Below are 22,373 nucleotides of genomic sequence, written 5' to 3'. Positions count from 1 at the left end.
GGGTGTGATGAGGTGAGGGAGGGGTGGGACCAGACCACGCTGTTCAGGGTGTGACGAGGTGAGGGGAGGAACCAGACCACGCTGTTCAGGGTGTGACGAGGTGAGGGAGGAACCAGACCACGCTGTTCAGGGTGTGATGAGGTGAGGGGAGGGGTGGGACCAGACCACGCTGTTCAGGGTGTGACGAGGTGAGGGAGGAACCAGACCACGCTGTTCAGGGTGTGACGAGGTGAGGGAGGAACCAGACCACGCTGTTCAGGGTGTGATGAGGTGAGGTGAGGGAGGAACCAGACCACGCTGTTCAGGGTGTGACGAGGTGAGGGGGGACCAGACCACGCTGTTCAGGGTGTGACGAGGTGAGGGGAGGGACCAGACCACGCGTTTCAGGGTGTGATGAGGTGAGGGGAGGGTGGGACCAGACCACGCTGTTCAGGGTGTGACGAGGTGAGGGGAGGAACCAGACCACGCTGTTCAGGGTGTGACGAGGTGAGGGGAGGAACCAGACCACGCTGTTCAGGGTGTGACGAGGTGAGGGGAGGGGAGGGACCAGACCACGCTGTTCAGGGTGTGACGAGGTGAGGGGAGGAACCAGACCACGCTGTTCAGGGTGTGACGAGGTGAGGGGAGGGGAGGGACCAGACCACGCTGTTCAGGGTGTGACGAGGTGAAGGGACCAGACCACACTGTTCAGGGTGTGACGAGGTGAGGTGAGGGGAGGGACCAGACCACGCTGTTCAGGGTGTGACGAGGTGAAGGGAGGGACCAGACCACGCTGTTCAGGGTGTGATGAGGTGAGGGGAGGGGTGGGACCAGACCACGCTGTTCAGGGTGTGACGAGGTGAGGGGAGGAACCAGACCACGCTGTTCAGGGTGTGACGAGGTGAGGGGAGGAACCAGACCACGCTGTTCAGGGTGTGATGAGGTGAGGGGAGGGGTGGGACCAGACCACGCTGTTCAGGGTGTGACGAGGTGAGTGGAGGAACCAGACCACGCTGTTCAGGGTGTGACGAGGTGAGGGGAGGAACCAGACCACGCTGTTCAGGGTGTGATGAGGTGAGGTGAGGGGAGGAACCAGACCACGCTGTTCAGGGTGTGACGAGGTGAGGGGAGGGACCAGACCACGCTGTTCAGGGTGTGACGAGGTGAGGGGAGGGACCAGACCACGCGTTTCAGGGTGTGATGAGGTGAGGGGAGGGGTGGGACCAGACCACGCTGTTCAGGGTGTGACGAGGTGAGGGGAGGAACCAGACCACGCTGTTCAGGGTGTGACGAGGTGAGGGGAGGAACCAGACCACGCTGTTCAGGGTGTGACGAGGTGAGGGGAGGGGAGGGACCAGACCACGCTGTTCAGGGTGTGACGAGGTGAGGGGAGGAACCAGACCACGCTGTTCAGGGTGTGACGAGGTGAGGGGAGGGGAGGGACCAGACCACGCTGTTCAGGATGTGACGAGGTGAGGGGAGGGGAGGTGAGGGGCCAGACCACGCTGTTCAGGGTGTGACGTGGTCAAGAGGGACTCAGAAATAGAATAGGAGAGGATGAACTTTAATGTCCCAAGGGAAAAATTGTCTTTGACACACAGTACTGCTGTATACAAAATACACACTAGACATAATACATTTAATTATTATTATTAATTGAATGAGGGACGCCACTTCTATTCATTCTAATTCTAAGGGGCGACAACCGCAGATACAGTATCTCTAAAGTCAGATACAGTATCTCTAAAGTCAGTTTAGTATTTTGATTTGTGTCTAAGGGTGACTTTTCCGGCTCCATAGAGAAACCTTTTACCCAACGAAGAACCCTTAAACTTTAATCTTTTCTCCTCCTGTTTGCAGCTGATCTTCTGTGAGGACTACAAGAAGGGGGCAGATGGCCGGGCGTGGCACCACGACCATTACTGCTGCTGGCGGTGTGGCCAGAGTCTTGACAGCCCCTGTTCCTGTCCCTAAACACCCAGCCCCAAGCCTGTTAGGCCCTCCACCACCCAGCCCCAAGCCTGTTAGGCCCTCCACCACCCAGCCCTAAGCCTGTTAGGCCCTCCACCACCCAGCCCCAAGCCTGTTAGGCCCTCCACCACCCAGCCCTAAGCCTGTTAGGCCCTCCACCACCCAGCCCCAAGCCTGTTAGGCCCTCTACCACCCAGCCCCAAGCCTGTTAGGCCCTCCACCACCCAGCCCCAAGCCTGTTAGGCCCTCTACCACCCAGCCCCAAGCCTGTTAGGCCCTCTACCACCCAGCCCTAAGCCTGTTAGGCCCTCTACCACCCAGCCCTAAGCCTGTTAGGCCCTCTACCACCCAGCCCCAAGCCTGTTAGGCCCTCTACCACCCAGCCCTAAGCCTGTTAGGCCCTCCACCACCCAGCCCTAAGCCTGTTAGGCCCTCTACCACCCAGCCCTAACCATGTTTAAGACAGCTTCTGACAGTTCCTGCCCCTAAACACCAAGACGGGGCGGCAGGTAGCTTAGTGGTTAAGAGCGTTGTGCCAGTAACCGAAAGGTCGCAGGTTCTAATCCCCGAGCCAACTAGGTGAAAAATCTGTCGATGTGCCCTTGAGCAAGGCACTTAACCCTAATTGCTCCTGTAAGTCGCTCTGGATAAGAGCGTCTGCTAAATGACCAAAAAATAAAATAAATAAAATAAAAAATAAGACCAGTTTAAGACAGGCTTGTGCTCTTTACGCCAATCACCAAGACTGGTTTAGGCCCCCCCCCACCCCATCCACCAGCAAACCCATTACACCAGGGTCGGCCATTTTCTAGAGATAGAATGACATAATATGTATATAATAATGATTTATTTTACATAACATATCATTCTATGTCACTGGGCCAACCCTTCTCTCTGGGACCTACCCCCATGCAGGATTTCCATTCATTTCCACTGCATATAAACTGTTAATAAAGTCCTCAGTGATTGGTTGTAAACTAAGGGCTCTTTCATGAGAGGCTGAAACACATACATTAATAGTCATGGGTGCCATGATAGAATGCAGTAACTAGCTTACATTGGCTGAGTATCAGATATCAGGTAGTCATTAGGAAGGGCCATCTAGGGAGGTCCAACACTACAAATGATCCAGAAATACACTATATATACAAAAGGTATGTGGACACCCCTTCAAGTTAGTGGATTCGGCTATTTCAGCCACACCCGTTGCTGAAAGGTCTATAAAAATCGAGCACACAGCCATGCGATCTCCATAGACAAACATTGGCAGTAGAGTGGCCTTACTGAAGAGCTCAGTGACTTTCAACGTGGCACCGTCATAAGATGCCACCTTTCCAACAAGTCAGTTCGTAAAGTTTCTGCTCTGCTAGAACTGCCCCGGTCAACTGTAAGTGCTGTTATTGTGAAGTGGAAACGTCTAGGAGAAACAACGGCTCAGCCGCAAAGTGGTAGGCCATACAAGCTCACAGAACGGGGCCCCCGAGTGCTGAAGTGTGTAGCATGTAAAGATTGTCTGCCCTCGGTTGCTACACTCACTACTGAGTTCCTAACTGCCTCTGGAAGCAACGTCAGCACAATAATTGTTCGTCGGGAGCTTCATGAAATGGGTTTCAATGGCCGAGCAGCCGCACACAAGCCTAAAATCACCATGTGCAATGCCAAGCATTGGCTGGAGTGGTGTAAAGCTTGCTGCCATTGGACTCTGGAGCAGTGGAAACGCGTTCTCTGGAGTGATGAATCACGCTTCATCATCTGGCAGTCAGACGGACGAATCTGGGTTTGGCGGATGCCAAACTTGACTGGCCTTCACAGAGCCCTGACCTCAACCCCGTCGAACACCTTTGTCGCCCAACATCAGTGCCCAACCTCACTAATGCTCTTGTGGCTTAATGGAAGCAAGTCCCCGCAGCAATGTTCCACCATCTAGCGGAAAGCCTTCCCAGAAGAGTGGAGGCTGTTATAGCAGCAAAGGGGGGGACCGACTCCATATTAATGCCCATGATTTTGGAATGAGATGTTTGACGAGCAGGTGTCCACGTACTTTTGGTCATGCAGTGTACCTTGTTTTGCTGTGTGCTCTTTTCAGTGAGCCTCAATCTATTGCACTGTAGTACTGCATACAATGACTCAGTGATCATCATCAACAGTGTCTCCCTCCCTACCATGTTGTAGCAGCACGCCCTGATGTGTTGACTGCCTGCAACTTAATGCTCCTCCATACAATCCCTCAGAAGTCCTGTTCTGAAGTTCTGTTCTGAAGGCCTGTTCTGTTCTGAAATCCTGTTCTGTTCTGAAATCCTGTTCTGTTCTGAAATCCTGTTCTGAAGGCCTGTTCTGTTCTGAAGGCCTGTCCTGTTCTGAAGTTCTGTTCTGAAATCCTGTTCTGTTCTGAAGGCCAGTTCTGTTCTGAAGGCCTGCCCTGTTCTGAAGTTCTGTTCTGAAGGCCTGTTCTGTTCTGAAGTCCTGTTCTGTTCTGAAGTCCTGTTCTGTTCTGAAATCCTGTTCTGTTCTGAAGTCCTGTTCTGTTCTGAAGTCCTGTTCTGTTCTGAAATCCTGTTCTGTTCTGAAGGCCTGTTCTGTTCTGAAATCCTGTCCTGTTCTGAAGTCCTGTTCTGAAATCCTGTTCTGTCCTGTCCTGTTCTGAAATCCTGTCCTGTTCTGAAGGCCTGTCCTGTTCTGAAGGCCTGTCCTGTTCTGAAGGCCTGTTCTGTTCTGAAGTCCTGTCCTGTTCTGAAGGCCTGTCCTGTCCTGTTCTGAAGTCCTGTCCTGTTCTGAAGTCCTGTTCTGAAGTTCTGTTCTGACGGCCTGTTCTGTTCTGAAGGCCTGTCCTGTTCTGAAATCCTGTCCTGTTCTGAAATCCTGTCCTGTTCTGAAGTCCTGTTCTGAAGTCCTGTCCTGTTCTGAAGTCCTGTTCTGAAGGCCTGTTCTGTTCTGAAGGCCTGTTCTGTTCTGAAGGCCTGTTCTCTTCTGAAGGCCTGTTCTGTTCTGAAATCCTGTCCTGTTCTGATGTTCTGTCCTGTTCTGAAATCCTGTTCTGTTCTGAAATCCTGTCCTGTTCTGATGTTCTGTCCTGTTCTGAAATCCTGTTCTGTTCTGAAATCCTGTCCTGTTCTGATGTTCTGTCCTGTTCTGAAATCCTGTTCTGTTCTGAAATCCTGTTCTGAAGGCCTGTCCTGTTCTGAAGTTCTGTTCTGTTCTGAAATCCTGTTCTGTTCTGAAATCCTGTTCTGTTCTGAAATCCTGTTCTGAAGGTCTGTTCTGTTCTGAAATCCTGTTCTGTTTTTAAATCCTGTTCTGAAGTTCTGTTCTGAAGGCCTATTCTGTTCTGAAATCCTGTTCTGTTCTGAAGTTCTTACTTTATAGGATTACTTTATACTATCCCAGGTATTCCTTAAAGAGGTAGTGTTTCAAGTGTCTCCGGAAGGTGGTCAGTGACTCCGCTGCCCTGGCGTCGTGAGGGAGCTTGTTCCACCATTGGGGTGCCAGAGCAGCGAATAGCTTTGACTGGGCTGAGCGGGGAACTGTGCTTCCGTAGAGGTAGGGGGGCTAGCAAGCCAGAGGTGGATGAACGTAGTGCCCTCGTTTGGGAGTAGGGTCTGATCAGAGCCTGAAGGTGAGGAGGTGGCGTTCCCCTCACAGCTCCGTAGGCAAGCACCATGGTCTTGTAGTAGATGCGAGCCTCAACTGGAAGCCAGTGGAGTGTGCGGAGGAGCGGGGTGACATGAGGGAACTTGGGAAGGTCGAACACCAGACGGGCTGCGGCGTTCTGGATAAGTTGTAGGGGTTTAATTGCACAGGCAGGGAGCCCAGCCAACAGCGAGTTGCAGTAATTCAGACGGGAGATGACAAGTGCCTGGATTAGACATGGATTGTGTATGTGTGCCATTCAGAGGGTGAATGGGAAAGACAAAATATTTAAGTGTCTTTGAACGTGGTACGGTCGTAGGTGCCAGGCACACCGGTTTGAGTGTGTCAAGAACTGCAATGCTGCTGGGTTTTTCACGCTCAACAGTTTTCCATGTGTATCAAGAATGGTCCACCACCCAAAGGATATCCAGCCAACTTGACAACTGTGGGAAACATTAGCGTCAACATGGGCATCCATCCCTGTGGAACACTTTCGACACCTTGTAGAGTCCATGCCTCGACAAATTGAGGCTGTTCTGAGGGCAAAAGGGGGGAATTGTACAGGGAATTGGGTGCCATTTGGGACTCAGCCAGAGTCAAAAGACAGCTCTCAGTCTGCCAAGAGAGCAGAGCAGGAAGGGAGGAGTTAGTCTTAGCATAGGGTTAGCCTTAGCATAGGGTTAGCCTTAGCACAGGGTTAGTCTTAGCATAGGGTTAGCCTTAGCATAGAGTTAGCCTTAGCATAGGGTTAGCCTTAGCATAGGGTTAGTCTTAGCATAGGGTTAGTCTTAGCATAGGGTTAGCCTTAGCATAGGGTTAGCCTTAGCATAGGGTTAGCCTTAGCATAGGGTTAGTCTTAGCATAGGGTTAGTCTTAGCATAGGGTTAGCCTTAGCATAGGGTTAGCCTTAGCATAGGGTTAGCCTTAGCATAGGGTTAGTCTTAGCATAGGGTTAGTCTTAGCATAGGGTTAGTCATAGCATATGTTTTGTCTTAGCATAGCGTTAGTCTTAGCATTCATTTTGGGAAGCAGAAAGCACTCAGGCCTGCTGTCTGTCTGTCTCCTATTCATATCGGGTTTGTCTGTCAAAGTTGTAGATTAACTGTATTTCTGCCTCTCAGTCATGAGGTTGTCATTGTGTATCTTATGATATGATGAAACAATTTAAGAAGATATATATTAATGTTCGTCAGAGAAATAAAAACGTTATTTTTGTAGTACCCTCCACCCTTCCTCCTCCTTTTGGTCATGTATAGTTGTATCCTCCCTTTTAGAACGGTCATAATGATCATTCCAGTCCAGAGAGGAAGGAAGAGGATTATCCTGATGTGAATGTATTTAAAAGATCAAAAGACACTTCCTCTCTGGTATAGTGGTTAGTAAGTCCTGCCACAGATGGTCTGTAACGTTGCAACAGGCTTTGTCTCCCTTTGCCCTCTCATCCACAGCGGCTGTGGGTAGAGAACACAGAGAAAGGTGTCCCAAATGGCAGCCCTATTCCCTATAGTGGGCTGTAAAGTAGTGCACTATATAGTTAATAGGGTGCCATTTGGGACTGAACCTTGCTTTCGTAAAACTGGAATTACATGGTAGACACCTGGAATCCTCCAAAGCAGAACATTATTTTGAAAGAAGGTATTTAATAAGTGACATAAATCAATTTTATTTTCTAGATTCATGTTTTTATTTCTTTGTGATTGATTGACTGTGCTTAAATTGTTTCATAAGATACACAATGACAACCTCATGACTGAGAGGCAGAAATACAGTTAATCTACAACTTTGACAGACAAACCCGATATGAATAGGAGACAGACAGACAGCAGGCCTGAGTGCTTTCTGCTTCCCAAAATGAATGCTAAGACTAACGCTATGCTAAGACAAAACATATGCTATGACTAACCCTATGCTAAGACTAACCCTATGCTAAGACTAACCCTATGCTAAGGCTAACCCTATGCTAAGGCTAACCCTATGCTAAGGCTAACCCTATGCTAAGACTAACCCTATGCTAAGACTAACCCTATGCTAAGGCTAACCCTATGCTAAGGCTAACCCTATGCTAAGGCTAACCCTATGCTAAGACTAACCCTATGCTAAGACTAACCCTATGCTAAGGCTAACCCTATGCTAAGGCTAACTCTATGCTAAGGCTAACCCTATGCTAAGACTAACCCATGTTTTAGGATCATAATATGTTCTGATGATTTTTACTCCAGGAGTGTTCGTGTGGACAGGCACTAAAACTAACCCCCTCTGTGTCTTGGATTGGCTTCTGCTTTCAGATAAGTCTTCTAATACGTAGTAATAGTACAATTAAAGTCATCTAAAGCTATTTTTGTTGAAACGTAGTTCCATGGCTAGTTATCTTGTTAGATAATATAATAAAGGTGTGTTGTTTGTTTTAAAACAGCAGTTGACTGTGAGCTCTTTTGTAATTTGACAACGAGTACTTTTACATGCACACAAATAATTTTGATTATTAAACCGATTATGGCAGAAGGCTGAGGTATGGCATTAGTCATGTGAACTCCTTACTCTGCTTATCTTAAAACGGCGCAAGGTCATAATTGAAGTAAGCGCACACCGGTTAAAACACCTGGTTTTCTGAGCAATCTTTTGAAATGATTAGGACCTGTAAACGGCTTAATCGGCGTTCCAGCGGTGTGATTAGGACCTGTAAACGGCTTAATCGGCGTTCCAGCGGTGTGATTAGGACCTGTAAACGGCTTAATCGGCGTTCCAGCGGTGTGATTAGGACCTGTAAACGGCTTAATCGGCGTTCCAGCGGTGTGATTAGGACCTGTAAACGGCTTAATCGGCGTTCCAGCGGTGTGTTTGATCTGCACATGCGGCAGCACCAGCAGCGCAAGCCTCCCTCTTATGCGCGACTGAAGTGAGTTCGGGAAAACTGAAAGTATGCATCTTATAAATAGTTTTTTTTTTTTTACATACAAACTTTATATGTTCGACCTCAGAATAAAAATAGTCTTCGCAAAAATAAACATGGTCGATGTGGCAGCACGTTTATTTGATTGGCAATTTTCTGCATTTATCAAAAGGCCAATCAGCAGCCTGATTTCAGATGTCGTTCTTCTTGCAAAACATGTAAACGTTTTAAACAGACTATTATAATAACCTGATTATCCCTAATAATATCATTATTGTGTGCATGTAACCGTGCTCAACATCTGCCTTGTTTAAGTAGATGATTTGGTTTTTAAAAAAAAATCTACTAATTCATGTACTTCCTTATTGCCTCTATACATACAGTAAGGATATTGCCTCTTGGGTTGTGTTTTTCTTATAGATATGTTATAAAACTATTTTGATCCCATCCTTATGTTTGATTTGATGTTCTTGGTGTTATAAACGTCAGTATGTCAGAATACAGTCTTATTGGTCAGAGTTTTTATTCGTTTTTCCACAAATGTTTATTGTTCTCACACTCTCTCACTCACACTCAAATGGAATCAAACATCAATCCCTAGAGCTATAAAGTTATTGGTTAAATATATTATATTTCATCAGAGCTGGTTTAGAACCAAACAATCTACGTTGTGCAAAGGATAGGGAATAAATCCATGGAGTAGTCCAGTAGGCAGTAGCTCATCTCTTCAGTCTCCTGGGGGGGAGAGAGAGGCTTTTCAGTCTCCTGGGGGAGAGAGAGAGGCTTATCAGTCTCCTGGGGAGAGAGAGAGAGGCTTATCAGTCTCCTGGGGGAGAGAGAGAGGCTCCTGGGGGGGAGAGAGAGGCTTTATCAGTCTCCTGGGGAGAGAGAGAGGGGCTCTATCAGTCTCCTGGGGGGGAGAGAGAGGCTTATCAGTCTCCTGGGGGGGAGAGAGAGGCTTATCAGTCTCCTGGGGGGGAGAGAGAGGCTTATCAGTCTCCTGGGGGGGAGAGAGAGAGGGGCTCTTCAGTCTCCTGGGGGGGAGAGAGAGGCTTATCAGTCTCCTGGGGGGGAGAGAGAGGCTTATCAGTCTCCTGGGGGGAGAGAGAGAGAGGCTTATCAGTCTCCTGGGGGGAGAGAGAGGCTTATCAGTCTCCTGGGGGAGAGAGAGGGGCTCTTCAGTCTCCTGGGGGAGAGAGAGGCTTATCAGTCTCCTGGGGGGAGAGAGAGGCTTATCAGTCTCCTGGGGGAGAGAGAGGAGTCTCCTGGGGGGAGAGAGAGGCTTTTCAGTCTCCTGGGGGAGAGAGAGAGGGTTCAGTCTCCTGGGGGGAGAGAGAGGCTTATCAGTCTCCTGGGGGGAGAGAGAGGCTATCAGTCTCCTGGGGGGGAGAGAGAGGCTCTATCAGTCTCCTGGGGGAGAGAGAGGGCTCCCTCCTGGGGGGAGAGAGAGGCTTATCAGTCTCCTGGGGGGAGAGAGAGGCTTATCAGTCTCCTGGGGGAGAGAGAGGGTATCAGTCTCCTGGGGGGGAGAGAGAGGCTTTTCAGTCTCCTGGGGGAGAGAGAGAGGCTCCTGGGGGGGAGAGAGAGGCTTTTCAGTCTCCGGGGGGAGAGAGAGAGGCTCCTGGGGGGGAGAGAGAGGCTCTTCAGTCTCCTGGGGGAGAGAGAGGCTCCTGGGGGGGAGAGAGAGGCTCTTCAGTCTCCTGGGGGGAGAGAGGGGCTCTTCAGTCTCCTGGGGGAGAGAGAGAGGCTCCTGGGGGGGAGAGAGAGGCTTTTCAGTCTCCTGGGGGAGAGAGAGAGGCTCCTGGGGGGGAGAGAGAGGCTTTTCAGTCTCCTGGGGGAGAGAGAGAGGCTCCTGGGGGGAGAGAGAGGCTTTTCAGTCTCCTGGGGGGAGAGAGAGGCTCCTGGGGGGAGAGAGAGGCTTTTCAGTCTCCTGGGGGAGAGAGAGGCTTTTCAGTCTCCTGGGGGAGAGAGAGAGGCTCTTCAGTCTCCTGGGGGAGAGAGAGAGGCTCCTGGGGGGGAGAGAGAGGCTTTTCAGTCTCCTGGGGGAGAGAGAGGCTCCTGGGGGGAGAGAGAGGCTTTTCAGTCTCCTGGGGGAGAGAGAGAGGCTCCTGGGGGGGAGAGAGAGGCTTATCAGTCTCCTGGGGGAGAGAGAGGCTTATCAGTCTCCTGGGGGGAGAGAGAGAGGCTTATCAGTCTCCTGGGGGAGAGAGAGGGGCTCTTCAGTCTCCTGGGGAGAGAGAGGGGCTTTCAGTCTCCTGGGGGAGAGAGAGAGGCTCCTGGGGGAGAGAGAGGCTCCTGGGGGAGAGAGAGGCTCTTCAGTCTCCTGGGGGAGAGAGAGAGAGGCTCCTGGGGGGGAGAGAGGCTTTTCAGTCTCCTGGGGGGAGAGAGAGAGGCTCCTGGGGGGGAGAGAGAGGCTTTTCAGTCTCCTGGGAGAGAGAGAGGCTTATCAGTCTCCTGGGGGGGAGAGAGAGGCTTATCAGTCTCCTGGGGGAGAGAGAGAGAGGCTCCTGGGGGGGAGAGAGAGGCTTATCAGTCTCCTGGGGGGAGAGGGGCTCTTCAGTCTCCTGGGGGAGAGAGAGGCTTATCAGTCTCCTGGGGGGGATAGTGGCTCCTCAGTCTCTTCGGCTCTTCAGGTTTTGGTATATCATACACTACAGTTGAGGAACAATGGGAAAGTAATTCTGCTTTGAAAGTTGATAAACTTGTAACCTCACTTTTGAGAAAATGGCCCTTGAATGTTTTGGTAAACCTACTGGAGAGCTCTTCTTTGTCTACACCCATTCAGCATCGTTCACACCCCCTAAAGCCTTAGCCCCACCCATCTCTTTAAGGATTCACATGTGAGGCCATGTGCTAAACAGAGTGAGTACGGTAGTGGACTAAACAACCAAAGATTTCAAGACTCAAGGCTGGTTTATACTACATCTATGGACATGTCTGTAGACAGTTGTCGCAGTGACATCATGAACATTCTATTGTCGTAACACATCAAACTTGTTGTTGTCGTTATGAAAAAGTATAAACACAAAAACGACATGCTGCATGACATCAGCAGCCTGGTGGTCCAAAATAGCATAACTGGTGTATTTTAACACCAATAAACCCACCCGTTTAAAAATGAATTTAGTATATGTTAATCTAGCAAACCAGGCAACTAAAAGCAACTTTCTAAACAATGTTTTGGTTCGTTTCTAGCTTGTTAGCTAGCTGGCTAGCCAGTTCAAATAATGACCATATCATATAGCTGACAACGTCTTCACTTTAGCTCATTTGTCTTCATTATTACAGGAAAATAAACTCACAACCAGATAATTATTTACCAGTTAATGGTGAGCCACTTAGAGAAAATAGCTTACGCTTGTGAGTGTCACAAAATAAAAGCAGGGCATTCTACCGGAGAATTTTAGAATGTGTCTCGTTGGCCTAACGTTATATCCTAATTTGACTTTGGTGCAGGTCATGTTCTTCACATTATCGTCTCTGGTAAACACATACTATATCAAATAAAATAAAAGTTGATTTGTCACATGCACAGGATACAGAAGGTGTAGTGAAATGGTTACTTGCATAGTAGAGTATTTAGTTTAGACATGTAGCTAGCTAGCTAACTAAACAATGAACCATAATCCCAACTCATAACGTTACTACCCTGCATGAATCTGCAGGTAGCTAACCAACCAGGTTAAATGTTAGCTAGCTAGCTAACATTAGGCTATAACTAGCAATGCAAATGGCTCTGAGATACGAATAATATTACTACACAGATCATACACATAATTTTAGCTAGCGAGCCAGCCAGCTTAAATGAAAGCGACTTTCTGACAAAATTAGAAACGTATAATATTTGAAAATGTAGTTAGCTAGGCTATCTTACCCGTATACATGGATGGACGCTTCTCCCTCTCTGTCACGGATGCCATGGTTGCCCTTAGTTTGAAGATGTAATCCGGAGACAGATGTTTTATACAACAGCCTTCTGTGTGTTCTCTTTTCGACTCCGTCTGCATATTTGCAATCAAATGCCAGAATTTTCTTCATCTCCTTAGCTATCATACTCTAATTCCACTGATTTCAAAACTCTGTCCTCCAGAAAGAGGAGAACAACACTTTTGCAGGTCTACTACGTGATATCTTTAAAAAAAAAGCTGGGTTAGAAAGGATTACCTACACATACTGACCAGCCCATGTTATAGACAGAAGCGTGCTACATGGCAGACCAATCCCAACTCATCTCTCGGCATGTCCAGCCCATCCATTATCTCAGCCAATCATGGCTATCGGGAAGGTTCCTGTCTTTTTATGTGGCTAAACCAACTAGGCTCGTACTTTAACCATTTTATTTGTATTTACAGATGTCATACAAGTTTGTTATTAAGGCACATTAAAGTTCACATGTTCCAGAAGGCATTCCTGCCAAAAAATGCATTTTGATTTTTAAAATAATGTTTACGTTCAAATGCCTCTCCTGTGAAGTAGTGATGCGCGACACACGCCTAGTTTCCGGAAACGAGTCACATTTGGTTACAGAATGGACAGAAAGACCTCTTTAACCCCAAAAACTGTTCCTACTTTCTTGGTCTGGTTTGTCGTCATGTCTTGTCTGAGAGTTGTTGATGAATTTCTTAAACAATCTTATCTGCCATTGAGGCACCAGGACTCCAGAACATTATGACATAACATTTTGACTAACTGACTATATCTGGATACATAATATTTTGACATTTGATCTCTGGATGGCTTCCCAACACCAACACTGAGCCTTGACATAGAGAAATAGGTCCGTGTGCCTGTGGCCATACCAAAATAACGTATTTCCTTGAAACTAATGAAAAACTAAAAACAGCTGAATTTCGTTGAGTGAAATTTGTTTCATAAACTCTTCGGTGCTTGATAATTTAACGAATTGCCATCTGCTGTAAAAACTTAAAACATTTACTGAACCAACAACAGTTGTTGAAACATTTCTCACTGCAGTCCCAGACCCCCAAAAACACATTTGAACAATGTGCAGTTGTGCATATATACAGCGAGATCACACCAGATAGGCTTCAGTATTCTACGTTTTGCCCAAACCTTACCCCTTACTTTAACCAATCAGAATGAATGCCTAAATTTAACCGTTAAAAAACATCTGTTTTACATCCTTAACCCTTACCTACTTTCACTTCACCAATATACATTTATCCCCCCCTGGACAAATGTTGAATACTGAAGTGAGAGTGTGAGATCTTGTTGGCATGTTACAATACATTCATATATCCAAGTCATATGAGGGACATAAAACTTAAACCGAGTGGAATTTCAGACTCTGGTTTAGCTTTATTTGTACAGACCGGAGTCTGTACCCTGTGTCCCAAATGGCACCCTATTCCCTATATAGTGCACTACTTTGGACCGGAGACCTATGGGTCCTAAAGTCATCAGGGCACTAAATATGGAGTAAGGTTGCAATTTGGGACGCAGCCCGTGCTGTTGGTTTTGACATTCACTCAAGTCATATTTGGGGCTTTGGAAGGGAGTGTTGGTTTAATTCTCCGCAAACCTCCTAAACTCCTGGCACTGGTCAGCGATAGGATATCTGCTTTGATCCTCAGCCACAATAATGTCCTGCATGAGCCCCCGTAGTCTAAATATCCACATCACTCTGTGGCTACGGTGGCCAAGACAGAAAAAAGGTGCTACTTGATTGCTGCATGAGATCAACTGGTACCTGTCAGCAAACTGTGTGTATATGCGTGTGTGTGTGTGTGTGTGTGTGTGTGTGTGTGTGTGTGTGTGTGTGTGCGTGTGTGTGTGTGTGTGTTGCTGGTTTGGAACATGAACCATTTTTACTATGCACCACTGCCCTGAGCAACTAGCTAAGCATAAACATGCAGGAATCTTTCTTCCGATTTCACAGTTCTTGGATTCCAGTCCCTTGGCAAGTGATAAGATACCTCAGACCCTAACCTATCTCTCTCTCACACACACACACACACACACACACACACACACACACACACACACACACACACACACACAGCTGGCAAGCGATAAGATAATCTAGGATCTAACCTCATGCTCCTTTATTTGATGACTGACTGTGGGGCTAACAATAACCAGTGTGTGTTGACACAGCCCCAGTAAGAATCCCAGAAATGCACCCTTCTAGAACTCATTCTACATTGTCAGGTCCTTACGCCATCCACAATTACCAGACCTAGCTATTTCCTTCCTGAAAAAAAGACAATAAAATGAACGGTCATTGCATTTCATATGAAATGGAGCTATGCTGGCTGCTATTTTGGGTGACCTGCATGGCATAATGGAGATGGAATGTTCTTTATTCAGGTTGATTATCTATTTCTAGCTCAGATGAGAAGAGTGCCAATGCCATATTCTATAATATTATTCTACTGACGTTGCATAAGTATGATCGCCAGGGCTCTTTCAGCCACTTTAGTGGTTTGATGAACCGTGCTCGCACGATGAGACGATTTGCCTGAGACCTGAAGACTTGCGTTAGCTCTCCAAACCAATGACTACAGGCTTTAGCTCAGGGTGCCAACACAGCCTGGGTGCAAACCCAGACAAACGGCTACATCTGTAGTTTTCAAACGGTATGATAGTTATAACGGTATGGTAGTTATAACGGTATGGTAGTTATAACGGTATGGTCGTTATAACGGTATGGTAGTTATAACGGTATGGTCGTTATAACGGTATGGTGGTTATAACGGTATGGTCGTTATAACGGTATGGTGGTTATAACGGTATGGTGGTTATAACGGTATGGTAGTTATAACGGTATGGTGGTTATAACGGTATGGTAGTTATAACGGTATGGTGGTTATAACGGTATGGCCGTTATAACGGTATGGTAGTTATAACGGTATGGTGGTTATAACGGTATGGTGGTTATAACGGTATGGTGGTTATAACGGTATGGTTGTTATAACGGTATGGTAGTTAGAACGGTATGGTGGTTATAACGGTATGGTAGTTATAACGGTATGGTGGTTATAACGGTATGATAGTTATAACGGTATGGTAGTTATAACGGTATGGTCGTTATAACGGTGTGGTAGTTATAACGGTATGGTAGTTATAACGGTATGGTCGTTATAACGGTATGGTAGTTATAACGGTATGGTCGTTATAACGGTATGGTAGTTATAACGGTATGGTAGTTATAACGGTATGGTGGTTATAACGGTATGGTAGTTATAACGGTATGGTGGTTATAACGGTATGGTGGTTATAACGGTATGGTGGTTATAACGGTATGGTAGTTATAACGGTATGGTGGTTATAACGGTATGGTGGTTATAACGGTATGGTAGTTATATTATAACGGTATGGTGGTTATAACGGTGTGGTCGTTATAACGGTATGGTAGTTATAACGGTATGGTAGTTATAACGGTGTGGTCGTTATAACGGTATGGTAGTTATAACGGTATGGTAGTTATATTATAACGGTATGGTGGTTATAACGGTGTGGTCGTTATAACGGTATGGTAGTTATAACGGTATGGTAGTTATAACGGTGTGGTCGTTATAACGGTATGGTAGTTATAACGGTATGGTAGTTATATTATAATGGTGTGGTAGTTATAACGGTATGGTAGTTATAACGGTATGGTAGTTATAACAGTGTGGTGGTTATAACGGGATGGTAGTTATAACGGTATGGTAGTTATAACGGGATGGTAGTTATAACGGTATGGTAGTTATAACGGTATGGTAGTTATAACGGTATGGTGGTTATAACGGTATGGTGGTTATAACGGTATGGTAGTTATAACGGTGTGGTAGTTATAACGGTATGGTAGTTATAACGGTATGGTAGTTATAACGGTATGGTAGTTATAACGGTATGGTAGTTATAACGGTAGGGTAGTTATAACGGTATGGTAGTTATAACGGTATGGTAGTTATAACGGTGTGGTAGTTATAACGGTATGGTGGTTATAACGGTATGGTAGTTATAACGGTGTGGTAGTTATAACGGTGTGGTAGTTATAACGGTATGGTAGTTATAACGGTATGGTAGTTATAACGGTATGGTAGTTATAACGGTATGGTAGTTATAACGGTATGGTAGTTATAACGGTATGGTGGTTATAACGGTATGGTGGTTATAACGGTATGGTAGTTATAACGGTATGGTGGTTGGTGTGGTAGTTATAACGGTATGGTAGTTATAACGGTATGGTGGTTATAACGGTATGGTAGTTATAACGGTATGGTGGTTATAACGGTATGGTAGTTATAACGGTATGGTGGTTATAACGGTATGGTAGTTATAACGGTATGGTGGTTATAAAGGTATGGTCGTTATATTATAACGGTGTGGTCGTTATAACGGTATGGTAGTTATAACGGTATGGTAGTTATAACGGTATGGTGGTTATAACGGTATGGTAGTTATAACGGTATGGTAGTTATAACGGTATGGTAGTTATAACGGTGTGGTAGTTATAACGGTATGGTGGTTATAACGGTGTGGTAGTTATAACGGTATGGTGGTTATAACGGTATGGTGGTTATAACGGTATGGTGGTTATAACGGTATGGTGGTTATAACGGTATGGTGGTTATAACGGTATGGTGGTTATAACGGTATGGTGGTTATAACGGTGTGGTAGTTATAACGGTGTGGTGGTTATAACGGTATGGTGGTTATAACGGTATGGTGGTTATAACGGTATGGTGGTTATAACGGTATGGTGGTTATAACGGTATGGTAGTTATAACGGTATGGTGGTTATAACGGTGTGGTAGTTATAACGGTATGGTGGTTATAACGGTATGGTAGTTATTGAAGAGGTCTATATGACTGGCCTATGCAGCCAGACAGGGGAACCCAGGGGAGACAGTCACAGACCCAGAAATCAGACCACACCAACAAACAGTAACATGCCACTAACCCACAGTACAGCCAACAGTAAACATGCCTCAGCCCCACAGTCCAGCCCACAGTAACATGCCTCAGCCCCACAGTAACATACCTCAGCCCCACAGTCCAGCCCACAGTAACATACCTCAGCCCCACAGTCCAGCCAACAGTAACATGCCTCAGCCCCACAGTACAGTTCAATTAATTTGTATACAATTGAAGCAAAAACAAGAAAAATGTTCTCCATCTTTTATAACCTTGTTGTTGTAGCTTCATTCACCTCAGTCAATAGGGGACTTAACATTCTACAAACACATGTCATACAATAATTAACTTCCTGCTAAACACTAGTTCAGCACCGGGATTACACCTCTAGTTTAGTTTCATGCCAAGTCAAACAGCAGTTACCTTGCCAAAGCTTAGGCACTGTTTTGAGAAAAGGTTGTGCTGTTCCCTGCAGCTGCATCGATGCCCTCTCCATGAAGCCAGCCAGCCATACAAACAGCCTTCCCTTCACATGGTGCTAAAGTCAGCCCGGTAATTAGGCTAAACTGCATTTGCCTTTTAATCGGGATTAGAATGATTTAAGTAGCCTATTCTAAATTGTTGGTGTTGAGCTAAGGTATGGCACATACCCAGATATATATATATATATATATATATATATATATTATTTATTATTTGTCAAAAATAAATAAATAAGTGTTTCTGTTTTTTGCTTCCTCCTGGGTCCAGGGCTTCAGCCCCGGTAAGCCCCGGTAAGCCCCGGCAAGCCGGCCCTGTTTATCTTCCTCTATTTTTTTTTACTACAAAACATAGAAATGCTCCATTTTCACATATATGTTGATGTTGGGGTGGTGCTGGAAATGATGAATATTGTTGTGACTTTTGGCTAATTAAGAGTCAAGATAATTTACTGATTTGATTACTGTAATAATTACTTGATCTGATTTATTTAATTAATTTCGTTATCCTATCCAAGTTAATCTAAGAGGGGCACCATTAAGGGTGGATATAGAGAAACCCTAGAATTAACTATCAGTAGTTATCATTATCCGTGTACCATTAATCCTATATCAACAATAGTCTTAATCAACAGTCAGTTACTATGTTCTCATTCTGAGTAGCCGTCAGCTCTGGAACTGTAAAAACCCAGTCGCTCACAAATGACTTTGAATGTCACAAACAATTCATTCAAGGTTTTATTTACTAGACTAAATAAGTTGGAAAATTAGGTAGTTAAAATAAACGATATATATGGGATACAACACAGTTTATTGAGGTGAGTCTGCACAGGTCAACGTGAATGGCTTCCGCAACTCAACTCAGGCAAATACAACAACCCATTCACAGAAAACGTTTGACAATGATATGATCTTATTCATTGAAAGAGAAAATGTGTGAGGGCTACGTCAACATAGATATCACCAACCAGGAACAGACATGAACTGGGCTACCAATTAGCATCTGATGTGGTTTTGTAAATTAGACCTGCGGTCTAATGACACTCAATGACTTCCACAGCTTTACACACAACGCCACTTTCAGAGGAAATGAAGAATGCAACAAGGTACATTACCTACCCAGTTGGATTCCGTTAGGACGGGATGGAGCCAGGCAAAAGTCTTCCGCCGCCTACCTGCCGTCAACCAATCATGTCAATGCGGAGCTATACGGAGCCTCGTTGACATGATTGGTTGACGGTAGGTAGGGGCGGGAGGTCCTGTATAAACACAAACTCACTTCCTTCACAACAGCTCTGCTCAACAGCTCTGCACTGCTCTGCGAAGAGCAAGAAGTACGAATGCCTTGACTTCGGCAGAGGGCCGTATCAACGTAAATGCTGCACGGCAAATGCAGATGGCCGATTTGACCAAGCAGCGTTCCGCAGGATCACCTCTGGGATGATTGCTTCTGTCTGAGTAGGATAAGTCTCATCGATAGGTGTTCGGTTTCCGAGTAGATCATGTCAACTGGCGTGAGGAAACTTGATCTACTAGTCTGTTAGCAAAGTCCTGTAATTATAGAAACACTTAAACACATGGACATGTCTGTGAAAAACAGCTTGTATGATTCCCCTTGAAGTTCTAGTCATTATTTCCAACCTCCTCTATTTTTGATTACAGGTTCAGGGGAAGAAGGCCTCTCTCATATCCCGACACTCACTCCTCCTTTAGCATTTTTGGTTCCACTTATCATCTGTTCCATGATAACTCTCAAATGGCACCCTATTCCTTACACAGCTCTATGGGCTCTGGTCAAAAGTAGTGCACTATATAGGGAATAGGGTGCCATTTGGGATGCAGATATTCTCTCTGTTAGGCTATGGGGGGTGGACATGATCTACTGGGATACAGTATATGTGATGTGGTTACATCCACTGAGTGTACAAAACACCTAATATTGAGTTGCACCTCCTTTTGCCCTCAGGACAGCCTCAATTCGTCGCGGCATGGACTCTACAAGGTGTCGAAAGCGTTCCACAGGGATGCTGGCCCCATGTTGACTCCAATGCTTCCCACAGTTATGTTAAGTTGGCTGGATGTCCTTTGGGTGGTGGACCATTCTTGATACACACGGGAAACTGTTGCGCGTGAAAAACCCAGCAGCGTTGCAATTCTTGACACACTCAAACCGGTGTGCCTGGCACCTACTACCATACCCCGTTCAAAGGCACTTAAATATTTTGTCTTGCACATTCACCGTCTGAATGGCACACATACACAATCCACATTTCAATTGTCTCAAGTCTTAAAAATCCTTCTTTAACCTGTCTCCTCCCCTTCAGCTACACTGATTGAAGTGGATTTAACACGTGACATCAATAAGGGACCATATATTTAACGTGGACTCACCTGGTCAGTCTATGTCATGTTCCTAATGTTTCGTACACTCAGTGTATATATACAGCGTATGATATAACACACAAGAGTGTGTGTCCGCACGGTTTGTGTTTCTCTGTGTGTGTGTGTGTGTGTGTGTGTGTGTGTGTGCGCGCGCTGTGTATGTGTGTGTGTGTTGTGCTATTAAGAGAATCTCTAGACTGTTAGTGACGGGGTAAATCGACATATTGTCTCTTGGTTACTGTGTACATACCTGCATACCTGGCCTCCCGAGTGGCGCAGCGGTCTAAGGCACTGCATCTCAGTGCTTGAGGCGTCACTACAGACCCCCTGGTTCGATTCCAGGCTGGATCACAATCCGGCCCGTGATTGGGAGTCCCATAGGGCGGCGCACAATTTGGCCGGTGTAGGCCGTCATTGTAAATAAGAATTTGTTCTTAACTGACTTGCCTAGTTAAATAAAATCCAGGGTTTAAGGTTTTATTACCTGCCAGTGACTAGCAGAGGAATATCTCATCCTAGCTAAAACAAACCTTAAATCTCCTTTTAGTTTCATAATGCTGACGGGTTTGTGGGGGGGTTCATCACAACCAGGGTAAACCACGCTTGCTGTCTCCGCCTGGCCGGCTCTCCTCTCTCCACTGGGATTCTCTGCCTCTGACCCTATTACCGGGGGCTGAGTCACTGGCTTACTGGTGCTCTTCCATGCCGTCCCTAGGAGGGGTCTTCCATGCCGTCCCTAGGAGGGGTGCGTCACTTGAGTGGGTTGAGTCACAGACGTGATCTTCCTGTCTGGTTTTGCGTCCCCCTCGGGCTCGTGCGGTGGAGGAGATCTTTGTGGGCTAATCTCAGCCCTGTCTAGGGTCAGTCTGTTATATCTGGTGTAATTATCCTGTCTTATCTGGTGTCCTGTGTGAATTTAAGTATGCTCCCTCTAATTCTCTCTCTCTCCCGCCCCTCCCGGAGGACCTGAGCCCTAGGACCATGCCTCAGGACTACCTGGCCTGATGACTCCTGGCTGTCCCCAGTCCACCTGGTCGTGCTGCTGCTCCAGTTTAAACTGCTCTGCCTGCGGCTATGGAACCCTGATCTGTTCACTGGACGTGCTACCTTGTCCCAGACCTGCTGTTGTCGACTCTCTCTCTCTCTCTCTCTCTACCACACCTGCTGTCTCGACCTCTGAATTCTGGAAGAATGGAAGAAGTGTTTAATTATTATTATTTTTTTATATATTATTTTTAGTTGTGTGTATTAAGTTAGTTTTCTGTTTTTTCAACCCTGTCCAGTTGGCGGCGGCAAAACACCTTTTTGGGATGTAGTCCGCCGTGAAACAGAAGAAGAAGAAGAGCATGACGCACTTCACTTTGCATGTGAAATTTGAAAGTTGTTAATATTTTAATGTGTCGGGAAGAGTTGGATGATTTAATCTTTAAAAACCTCATTTGTAGCTGTTTGATAATCTGATTTCGTGATTGGTTTTCCTATTGCTGTCACGATCGTCTGAAGAAGCGGACCAATACGCAGCGCGTGGAGTGAACATAATGACTTTATTTAATAAAGCAACCACGAAAAAACAACAAATGACGATAGTGAAGTCCTCTGTAACACTGACAGAAACATGGAACAAAAACCCACAACCCCAAGGTGAAAACACACAGTATAAATATGGCTCCCAATCAGAGATAACGAGCCGACAGCTGACACTCGTTACCTCCGATTGGGAGTCAATGACCAAACATAGAAAACAAATACCTAGACTAACCAACATAGAAATACACCCAAGTGAAAAATAACAACCCTGGCTCAAAATAAAAGTCCATAGAGCCAGAGTGTCACAGTACCCCCTAAAGGTGCGAACTCCGGGCGCACCAGCATACAGTCTAGGGGAGGGTCTGGGTGGGCGTCTGTCCATGGTGGCGGCTCAGGCACTGGTCGTGGTCCCCACCCCACCATAGTCACTACCCGCTTTAGTAACCTCCTCCACATGACCACCCCCCAACTAAACCCCACAGGATTAAGGGGCAGCACTGGACTAAGAGGCAGCACCGGACTCAGGGGCAGCACCGGACTAAGGGGCAGCACCGGACTACGGGGCAGCACCGGGCTAAGGGGCAGCACCGGACTCAGGGGCAGCACCGGACTCAGGGGCAGCACCGGACTAAGGGGCAGCACCGGGCTAAGGG

At 46.4% G+C, this 22,373-nt stretch overlaps 1 protein-coding gene across 1 annotated transcript in view; it reads left to right on the top strand.

The window, feature by feature from the left end:
• LOC121575768 (LIM and cysteine-rich domains protein 1-like) overlaps nucleotides 1-2,515 on the top strand; it is a 43,359-nt gene extending 40,844 nt beyond the window's left edge. Inside the window, exon 8 of the mRNA XM_041889063.1 lies at nucleotides 1,840-2,515. Coding sequence (XP_041744997.1) covers nucleotides 1,840-1,953 — 114 coding nt within the window. The 3' untranslated portion in view covers nucleotides 1,954-2,515. The remainder of the gene's footprint in view (nucleotides 1-1,839) is intronic.
• Nucleotides 2,516-22,373: the final 19,858 nt, after the last annotated feature.

Source organism: Coregonus clupeaformis, chromosome 10 (assembly GCF_020615455.1).
Source record: "Coregonus clupeaformis isolate EN_2021a chromosome 10, ASM2061545v1, whole genome shotgun sequence".
NCBI classification, from domain to species: Eukaryota; Metazoa; Chordata; class Actinopteri; order Salmoniformes; family Salmonidae; genus Coregonus; species Coregonus clupeaformis.
The sequence above is the reverse complement of the archived record's forward strand: the minus strand, read 5'-3'. Positions and strand labels throughout refer to the sequence as shown.